The 10,200-nt window shown below is 36.8% G+C and overlaps 2 protein-coding genes across 5 annotated transcripts in view; one reads left to right on the top strand and one right to left on the bottom strand.

The window, feature by feature from the left end:
* The window catches only part of cib2 (calcium and integrin binding family member 2), a 43,953-nt gene extending 43,131 nt beyond the window's left edge, over positions 1-822 (bottom strand). Inside the window, exon 1 of one of the 2 annotated variants that reach the window (XM_073868807.1) lies at positions 676-822. The gene's annotated coding sequence lies outside the window, so the exon portion shown is untranslated. The remainder of the gene's footprint in view (positions 1-675) is intronic. The other variant, XM_073868810.1, reaches the window with a different exon arrangement.
* Positions 82-9,223, top strand: idh3a (isocitrate dehydrogenase (NAD(+)) 3 catalytic subunit alpha). Of its 3 annotated transcripts, XM_055192580.2 has the most exons (12): positions 149-230; positions 684-740; positions 2,744-2,806; positions 4,854-4,937; positions 5,956-6,070; positions 6,166-6,353; positions 7,077-7,210; positions 8,074-8,176; positions 8,254-8,318; positions 8,400-8,484; positions 8,569-8,721; positions 8,795-9,223. In XM_055192580.2, the coding sequence occupies exons 1-12, from the start codon at positions 204-206 to the stop codon at positions 8,876-8,878; spliced, it is 1,158 nt and encodes a 385-aa protein (XP_055048555.2). In that variant the 5' UTR covers positions 149-203; the 3' UTR covers positions 8,879-9,223. The 3 variants fall into 3 exon arrangements, with proteins under 3 accessions (XP_073724907.1, XP_055048555.2, XP_073724906.1); XM_073868806.1 differs by lacking the exon at positions 684-740 and having other exon boundaries at positions 82-230; XM_073868805.1 differs by lacking the exons at positions 149-230; positions 684-740 and adding an exon at positions 758-825.
* Positions 9,224-10,200: the final 977 nt, after the last annotated feature.

Here is a 10,200-nt window from a genome sequence, read left to right on the forward strand (position 1 = left end):
TTTTAGTTCACTTTAAAAGTTATGATACATTAATATTAATTTATCCTAAAAAAGATACACTGCCCTCAAGTTCAACTTGAACACAATGTTCCTATCCCATCGTGAATCACGTGGTATCTGGCAACTCCAGCTACTCACAGCGGAGAATGAGACACTAGATAGCTGCACTGAGTTTGTAGTTACCACATCCCGACTAGCACATAATGGCTGGAAACGCGTGGAGGTCAACGGTAAGGACTGCTTAATATGACACATTTAGATTATAACAATCTGTTATTTTTTTAATATAACAGTACAATGTGAATGTAAATGTATGCGAGACTTGTGCTGAAAACGTTGCGCAGCGATAGAGATGCCACAGCGGCCCTGTTCTGCATGCCCTTCAGCAACATTAATCGCGTATTAAACACGTAGTATCACTTTAACAGACTTAAAGCAACTAATCTACCGCCTTTAAATATAAATGAGAATGTTTAAGCAACATTTATGTCGGCTAATCGCATGGATGTGCGAGTCACGCCTGCGCGTGTCAAACGCCGGGTGCTTTACCGCAGATGTTGAAAACCTGCAACCAGTCCTTTACACGTTATTGCATTTAACCCAAACGTTAACCCTGTCAATACAGATAAGTGGGCATTTGGTTTATATTTTGTCAAATATAAACGTCATTCTCACCTTTTCAGCTGATAAAACTACTTGAGAGATGGGGTTTTGGGATGAGTGACGCGAGGTCTCCGGAAGTAAGAGAAGCTTTGGTGCTAACGCGTTAGCTTGCAGTCCTTAAAGTCCTTAAATATGGCACATCTGACGTGGACATTTTTCAAAGTAAGGATGCAACAAAAAGGATTGTGTGAAACTGGTGCAAAACTGTGCTTTTGTGAACCATTAACACCAGCTAACCATCCTACAGTACTACTACTAACAGTCTGGTGGATGAAGGTCACCTCGTCATGTTGGCTTTTTTATGTATTTTTGATCAAGGACTGGTCGATAACAGCAGAGAGCACTTTTAAAAGTTTCACTTGACCTTTTATAAGGTGGATGTGGGCCATTTTTGTACATGCAGTAATATATCATTAACTGGGAGACATCAGGCAGGCATTGTGCTACTATTCTTGTCTGTAGTAGCATTTACAAATCATCAAGCAAGAATGAATGATCATTCCTACCGTGCAAAAAATTATTTGGATACTTGAACCACATGCATAAAACAAATAAAATACCATTGCATTAGTAATTTATCTCATTTATCACAAAGTGGCATCTTGATATCGTAACCTCACTAGCCTTCACACACCTTGAAATGCTGTGGCATCGATACATGTGTGGATTAAGTGTCCAAATATTTTCAGAAACTGTACCTTTACATCAGTCTGTAGCCTTTTGTCTTTATAGTCTTTTGTTTTGACCGCACACATTGCATTCTTATTAAATCAAAGATGTCCCCTTCAGATCTGCTATCTGCTTTTGAAGGGGGGTTGTTTCAAAAATTCTTTGTCATTAATTTTAAACCATCGATTTCATCGGTTACCAAAAGCTTTGCATTTTAAGATTGATCTTATGTTTTAAAAATAAGTATATACAAATATTTATCCTATAAATATTTATAGGATTTATAAGTAGCTATAACATTTCATAGGGATTCCTAACTATATTTATTGGTTTTCTTGGGTTTATGAAACCACCCCGTCTTAATAATTGTGACCCTGTCTGATATTCTCAGATTACGAGCATCAATGTTTGGTTTCAATTAGTGATGCACCGATGTATCGGCCGCCGATATGTATCGGCCGCCGATATGTATCGGCCGCCGATATTTATCGGCCGATTTTTGATGAATTTGAAACCATCGGCATATCGGCAATAGCACGAGAGAGGCCGATACCGATTGTTTATTAATTAACTGCATAAAGAAATCCATTATATGTAAAAAATGAGTTAATGTTGTTAATAAAATAAATGCTGAATAGCAAAAACCACCTTTGAAGGTTGTCATGCTGTTTTATTATATTTGTTTTAGCTTAATTTGTGCCTGTCTTATTATGTTGGTCATTTGAATGTTAATTAGATCCAATCCATGGTCAGTACAAACAATTTGATGCAGAAATAAACTAGCTAATAGACCAACTCTATAGTATTGTAAAAAAAGTGTTTAATATCCGTATCGGCCAGAAGTTGTCTGTTTAAATCGGTATCGGCATCAGTCCAAAAAAATCCTATCGGTGCATCCCTAGTTTCAATAATTTATTTCACATTAATTTCAAACTGTGGCATGACCTTACTCAGTCAGAAATAAACATATCAAGGTTATATTTTTACTGAATGATCTTTATATTATGTAGGATGATTTAATATAGAAAACAGTAAATCACTAAAAAACTACTTTAGCTGACAGACTCGGTCACAATGCATAATATATAATTGGCAAAAGTTTCATTTCATTTTTTATTTTGTTTTATTGTATTTTAATAATTTTATAATCCACCCTCCTCATGCTTGTTGCTATGGTGATTTGCACTTACTGCATTGTACTTTCAGAAAGCATGCAAAGTTTGCATGCAGATATCCAACCTCATTGGTTCATCTGTAGTGGCTGTTAAATGCATAGCTTTTTAAAACACACAATTGCTTGCTTCGTTGTTGATTTTATTAATCATTTCAAGCTTTGTTTGGTGTGTTAGACAGTCTAACTGTGGTTAAACTTCTAATTGATCTGTCTATCTCTTTGTAATGATCTCTGCAGGTGTCCCATTTAATGGGAGCTATAAGGAGTCAGACCCCAAAGCCCAAAACCTTCTCCAGAGGGGTAAGTTTTAGAGATTATCCACTGTACCATGAATGGCGACAGTCAGAAGTATAATAAATGCTAGTAATTCAACATTTCTATGGTGATATAATTGTTGGACATTTATCTGATACCATCATTTTACCATGGTACTGCCACTGTAATCTCTTGTAATACACTAGTATGCTAGATGGCGACTCTAAGCCTTAAAGGAAAACACCACAGTTTTTCAATATTTGACTATGTTCTTACCTCAACTTAGATGAATAATACATACCTATCTTTTTTCAATGAGTGCACTTTTAAAGGAATAGTCTACTCATTTTCAATATTAAAATATGTTATTACCTTAACTAAGAATTGTTGATACATCCCTCTATCATCTGTATGCGTGCACGTAAGCGCTGGAGCGCGCTGCGACTCTTCAATAGCATTTAGCTTAGCCCCATTCATTCAATGGTACCATTTAGAGATAAAGTTAGAAGTGACCAAACACATCAACGTTTTTCCTATTTAAGACGAGTAGTTATACGAGCAAGTTTGGTGGTACAAAATAAAACGTATCGCTTTTCTAAGCGGAACTGTATTGTATGGCGTAATAGCACTTATGGGAGTACTTCGACTCGGCGCAGTAACACCCTCCCTCTCCCATTATGAGAGGGAGAAGGGGAGCGGACTTTTCAGGCCAGTCGAAGTACTCCCAAAAGTGCTATTACGCCATAAAATATAGTTCCTCTTTTAAATCCGCTTAGAAAAGCGCTACGTTTTATTTTGTACCACCAAACTTGCTCGTATAACTACTCGTTTTAAATAGGAAAAACGTTGATGTGTTTGGTCACTTCTAACTTTATCTCTAAATGGTACCATTGAATAAATGGGGCTAAGCTAAATGCTATCGAAGCGTCGCAGCGCGCTCCAGCGCTTACGTGCACGCGCACAGATGGTGGAGGGATGTGTCAACAGTTCTTAGTAAAGGTAATAAATATTTTAATGTTGAAAATGAGTAGACTATTCCTTTAATCTTCGTACAGCGTTTCGTGAATGTGTTAGCATTTAGCCTAGCCCCATTCATTCCTTAGGATCCAAACAAAAGTTTTATTTTGTGCCACCATACTTACTCGTGTAACTTCTCATGTAACAGTCTTTAAATAGGGAAAACACGGAAGTGTTTGGTGGCTTCTAAATTCATCCCTTTTGGAGCCATAGGAATGAATGGGGCTAGGCTAAATGCTAACACATTCACAAGGCGCTGTACAAAGATTAAAAGTGCATGCATTGAAAAAAGATAGGTATGTATTAATTTGTCTAAGTTGAGGTAAGAACATAGTAAAATATTAATGTGTAAAACATAGTGGTGTTTTCGTTTTTAATTTTTACTTTTCAATCATTTTCATATTGCAAACAAGGCTGTAAAAGTTGATTTAACACACTTGTAAATGTATTTCCATTTGCAGAACAAGTTACATTTTCCAATCACTGTATATGTTACTGTATATTGCTTATGTGTCACAACAATACATTTTACTGGTCCTAAGGCCAAAAATCTTGATCGGCTTGAATGAATCACTTATTCTAGGTTTCACAATCATTCAGCCTAGAGAAACTATAGTTGTATGACAGACGGTTTATTTACTTCACTCAACGTATTGAAGGCGTTGGTCTTTTGTTCTAGGAAAGGAGGTGGAACGAGTTAGGCCTACACATAACATAGAAAGTAATAACTCAATTTTTTTAATACCTTACACTGAAGATTGCCAGTGTTGCTGTTCTGCAAATGTTGAAGTTTGTGTGACGCCCATCGGTATGAAAACTTGTCTAAACTTGGTAGAAAGGATTAGGGTTGCCAGATTGTCAGAAGTCAGTGAATGAAAACTGAGGCTTTTGTGATGCATGGGGAAAATAAAAGTAATTTATGTTTATTAATTTAGCAGATACTTTTATTCAAATCAACTTACAAATGAGGGAGAGTTTAACATTTTTTCTTAATTTGAGTTGGAAACAACATGATGGTGAATAGGGGTTTAATCAGTAGTCAGATTAATTTTTTTATCTTTTTTATTTGTGGCAGATTCAAACAGTAACGTTAATTCCTGGAGATGGAATCGGTCCAGAGATCTCCACTGCAGTAATGAAGATATTTGATGCAGCTAAGGTTTGTATCTCTTCCATTTATTTAAAGGAACAGTTCACCAGAAAATGAAAATTCTGTCATCGTTTGCTCGCCCTCATGTTGTTGCAGACCTGTGTAGATTTATTTGTTCTGCTGAACACAAAGGATAATATTTTGAGAAATGTTTGTAACCAAACTGTTTTTGAGCACCATTGACTTGCATAGTAGTATTTTTTCCTATTATGGAAGTCAATGGTGCTTCTGTTTCCTGCTTCATTACAAATATTTTCCTCTGTGTTCAGCAAAGCAAAGACATGTATGCGGGTGTGCGGCAACATGAGGGTGAGTAAATAATGACAGATACATTTTTTGGATGAACTATCGCTTTAAGTGCTTTCAAATGCAGTTTGGACTACAAGTTTCAACACACACATCATTTGCACAGGATTGAGAGAGCATGCAACCATTATGTACCAAAAGTCTTTATCGTTTATTTTGTATGGCTTCATATAAAGTAAATATGTGCCTGTGACATCCAGGCCGAAGTGTTATAATCTAATCTCAGTCAGTATTAAAGATAAGAAAGGTTGTTTTTACAGAATGTTCTTTACACAAAAAAAGATTGGGTTTCACAGACTGGGTCACACATTTGCTATGTCTTAAAGGGGACATATTATGAAAATCTGACTTTTTCCATGTTTAAGTGCTATAATTGGGTCCCCAATGCTTGTATCAACCAAGAAAATATGAAAAAGATCAACTCAGTAACTTAGTTTTGGTAAACCATTCTATGCAAGCATGTGAAAAAATAGGTCATTGTAATTTGGCTCCCCTTGTGATGTCAGAGGGGGATAATACTGTCATTTAGTGCAACTCATTTGCATTTAAAAATAGCACATTTTCCTCACACCTACAAAGTGGCAATTTTAACATGCTATAATAAATTATCTATATGATATTTAGAGTTAAAACTTCACATATGCATTCTGGAGACACCAAAGATTTATTTTGCATCTTTAAAAAAAGTCTTGTAAAATGTTCCCTTTTTTCTCTCACCAAGGCCCCGATTCAATGGGAGGAGAGAAATGTTACCGCCATCAAGGGTCCTGGGGGCAAGTGGATGATTCCCCCTGAAGCCAAAGAGTCAATGGACAAAAATAAAATGGGATTGAAAGGTAATGTTGTTGTTTATATCCTACATCTATTTATCTACGATATTTATATATTTTGATAGTTTGCTATCAAATTTCACCCATATTTTACACCGCAGGACCCCTGAAAACACCAATTGCTGCTGGGCACCCTTCCATGAACCTGCTGCTGAGAAAAACCTTTGACCTGTACGCCAACGTGCGTCCTTGCATGTCCATTGAAGGCTATAAGACGCCCTACACCGATGTTGATCTGGTCACCATCAGGGAAAACACAGAGGGAGAGTATAGCGGGATTGAACATGTGGTATGTATGTGCAGCCATCTGTAATACAAACTATTTAACCACAAACTCACGATCGACCTCGCAAATCAGGCCTATTTATTCTGCATAGGTCTACAATTGCATTTGCAATTTTGGTTATGGCATTTTATTTGAATTAAGTTTAGCATATAGGATATACATATTTTTTTTTATTGCAACTGTAGATATTTGTATTCTTCACAAGCCATTTGTTTTCTGACAGTGTAGGATGACATTTGTATAGTAAGCCAATGCTGGAAATAGAGCACCCTTTCTAAGCAGCTGATTGGCTGGCTGCACAAATGTCAAAGGTTGTCATTTTGCTTTTTTAACAGTCTCTCAAAGCAGCAACTGAGAGGGCACACAGCTCAGATATCAGGGCTGTTTATTTATTGGGTAGGTGCAATAGTGCTGGCATAAATCTTTTGTCACTAGTCCCACTCCATTGTATGTGAGCCTTAGATGGTGTCATCACGTTCATTCATGCAGTCTTTCCTTAGTCTATGTGTTAACATACATGTGTGATCTAGGCTGACAGATGTATTTATTAAAGTTAGCCCTATGAACATTTTCTCTAGTTTGTACAGTATCCTATTTTCCCCATGTGTGTACTAAGCGTCCCCTTAAGATCATGTGTCTTAATTGAACAAATAGTTTGCAGTTGTGTTGTTTGTGGTCAGCGATATCTCTCATCTGTTTGTTGTTGTGTTCACGGCTTTGTATTAGATTGTGGATGGAGTCGTGCAGAGTATTAAGCTGATCACAGAGGACGCCAGTAAACGCATCGCCGAGTATGCCTTCGAATACGCCAGGAATAACCAAAGAAACCATGTTACGGCTGTTCACAAAGCTAACATCATGTGAGTTTCTCCTTGAAAAATAAATGTGAGGGTCATTGACAATGATTGTTATGGATGCATGTACTTGGTTGGTGAAACCACACACTGGATTTAATGTTGCAAAATGACTAGAGCTGCCTAACGATCGTTTGCAGAATAAAAGTTTTTGTTTACATATAAAATGTGTTTGTAATGTGCATACAAAGTATGTATATATAAATGCACAAACATGCATGTATATATTTGCATATGTATATACATTTTTATATTTACATATAATTTATATCATATATAAATATTTATTATATCAATGTATTTTTTTCCTTAAAAGTTATATATGCATGTGTGTGTATTTATATATACATAATATATGTTGATGTATTGTGTATAATAATTATGTAAACAAAAACTTTTATTCTGCAAACGAATAGTCACGTGTTTGAGGCGTCAAAATCGCGTCTACCGCGTCGAGTTTGCCCCAGGAACATTTTGAGTTTACTCGCTTCATTTGCGTGTGAAATTCTAGTCACCGAGATATTCGTGTGGAAATTCGCGTCATGGGAAGGGCTGCTGCGACTCCGTTCACTTCATGTAATCACGTCACTACTAGAGCAAGCTCCTGATTGGTTAACGCGTCCGTTTTTCCGCCAAAATGAAAAATATTCTAATCATACGTTTGCCGCAGAATTGCGTCTACCGTGCTGCGCTAAACGCCTCATTCGCACCGCGAGACCTCCAGACACGTGTCTTCACATTGACTTAACATTGAAATCACTCGCGCTTGACGCCTTTATCGCAGCTGGTGTGAACGCAGCATTAGGCAGCCCTAAAAATGACTCTCAGGTAGAAAGACACCAAACTTTGTTGTTTTTTCTGTATTTTAGGAGAATGTCTGATGGTCTATTCCTGCGAAAGTGCAGAGAGGTTGCTGAGAATTTCAAGGATGTAAAATTCACTGAGATGTACTTGGACACAGTCTGTCTCAATGTACGTAAATGTTTACCTAAAAGTTATGATATATGATGGGGTTTTCTATAAGCTCGCTGACCATTATACTCCACTAGATGGTGCAAGATCCCTCCCAGTTTGATGTGCTGGTTATGCCTAACCTTTACGGTGACATCTTGAGGTAAGTTTATATGTAAATTGCTTGCTTTTAAAGTGCATATTGTGCCAGCGTCTGATTTGGACTCATGTCTGTGTTTTTAAGTGATTTATGTGCTGGATTGATTGGTGGTCTTGGAGTCACTCCCAGTGGCAACATTGGTGCCAATGGAGTTGCCATATTTGAATCGGTACGTATTTGATCGTGCTAGTAAAAGTGTTTTTCTATGCAGTTGTCCATATAATTGAGGTGATTATGCACTTTGATGTGACAGGTACATGGAACCGCCCCTGATATCGCAGGGAAAGATTTGGCCAACCCCACTGCCCTGTTGCTCAGTGCCGTTATGATGCTGCGGCACATGGGACTCCACAGTTATGCTAAAAAGATCGAGACCGCCTGCTTTGACACTATAAGAGACAAGAAGGTAAGATTCGCATCAATCATTAGTGCTGTGAGATTTCGGTTGCTTTTTACAGTCATATATTTCCATATTGCAGGTTCTAACCAAAGATCTTGGTGGAAACTCGAAGTGCTCGGAGTTCACTGCTGACATTTGCAAAAGGGTGCAGGACATGGAGTGATCGTGTGGCTTTTTCGAAATGTTAATGCCATGTGTGGTTGGAATTGATCCATAAAGAACAGACACTGACGAAACATGAAATTTATCTTCGTATCATTCTCTTATCTGCGCACAATATTTACTAAGTGTCTATGTATTTTTTTCTTTAGAACCGCAAAGCACTGTCTTAAACTCGTCATTCAATGACTGTATTTGTGAGCTGTTTTAATCTGTCAGTTGTCTAATCTGTACTCTATTTATTGACAGGATCATTTCTGGGTTGATAATTTGTCTTGTCATGTGGTTAATGACAGAATAACCTTGTGCAAATTAGAATAACAAATACATCATGTTGCCTACCTTTTAATGACTTTTTGTTTTTTGGTTGAAAGAGTGGTAAATTTATCATTATATTGTTTCAGATAGCATTTACAAAAGCTATAAAGTTGACTTTTCTGTATCAGTTGTGAAATTATATGATATGATGGTTAAAATATAAGCTTCTATTTTGATGGGCGAAACAATGTGTATCTTTATTTTTAAAAGGGTTTTTTTTGTGCTCAATCAAAAAATATGCAAGCAAACATATTTACATAGGAATGCAATTTAACCAAAATATACAGAAATATTATACTTAATATAGTATTTAATAAACATTTTAACAATCCATCCAAGGTTGACAACTGTACATTTGGTAAGAGCAATAAAAAAAACTTAAATACTTATTACTGTTAGATAAAAAGTAGCATTTCTGAACTTGTTAAAGTGGGCTAAAGCTCAGTGTTATTGTAGGTCCTGAAAAGAGCATTTGTAGTTGGGATCAAAGGGATTTCAACCAAAGAGTTAATTAATGTTCTAGCTTCAATCAGGGTTCCCAGGGGTCCTTGAAATCCTTGAAAGTTTGTGAATCTGGGGGAAAAAAATTTAAGGCCCTGGGAAGTTTTTGAAAGTACATAGATACAGGTCATTGAAAGTACTTAAATCTATTTTATACAAGAAGTTTTTTGTAAAAAAAAATCCATATTATTCCCTGTGTAGTGTAGAATAATATCTTAAAATTTCTAGCACACGTGCTAAACTATTCACTTTAAATGCTTATATCTTCTGTATGCGAATGTTGATTCATACCAAAATCTCGAGTTACGTATGTAACTGTTGTTCCCTGCGAAGGGAACGAGATGCTGCGTCTCCCTTGCCATACTTCCTGCGCCCCTGTATTGCCGTCCTTGGCAATATTTCAGATAGCGATATACATCCTGGCTCCTGCCGCGTCACCCTGTCTTTGTCGTTAATCCTCACCATTAGTTGAATTTCATATACACATTTAGGCGCACTTACCTCTGG

This window comes from Misgurnus anguillicaudatus, chromosome 6, assembly GCF_027580225.2.
Source record: "Misgurnus anguillicaudatus chromosome 6, ASM2758022v2, whole genome shotgun sequence".
Classification (NCBI taxonomy): Eukaryota; Metazoa; Chordata; class Actinopteri; order Cypriniformes; family Cobitidae; genus Misgurnus; species Misgurnus anguillicaudatus.

Bases quoted from the DNA above. Each gene is read 5' to 3' on its own strand.
- idh3a (XM_055192580.2), top strand. From the start codon at position 204: ATGGCTGGAAACGCGTGGAGGTCAACG. The intron at 231-683 runs GTAAGGACTGCT...TCACCTTTTCAG, and splicing joins GAAACGCGTGGAGGTCAACG to CTGATAAAACTACTTGAGAG. The intron at 4,938-5,955 runs GTTTGTATCTCT...TCTCTCACCAAG, and splicing joins AGATATTTGATGCAGCTAAG to GCCCCGATTCAATGGGAGGA.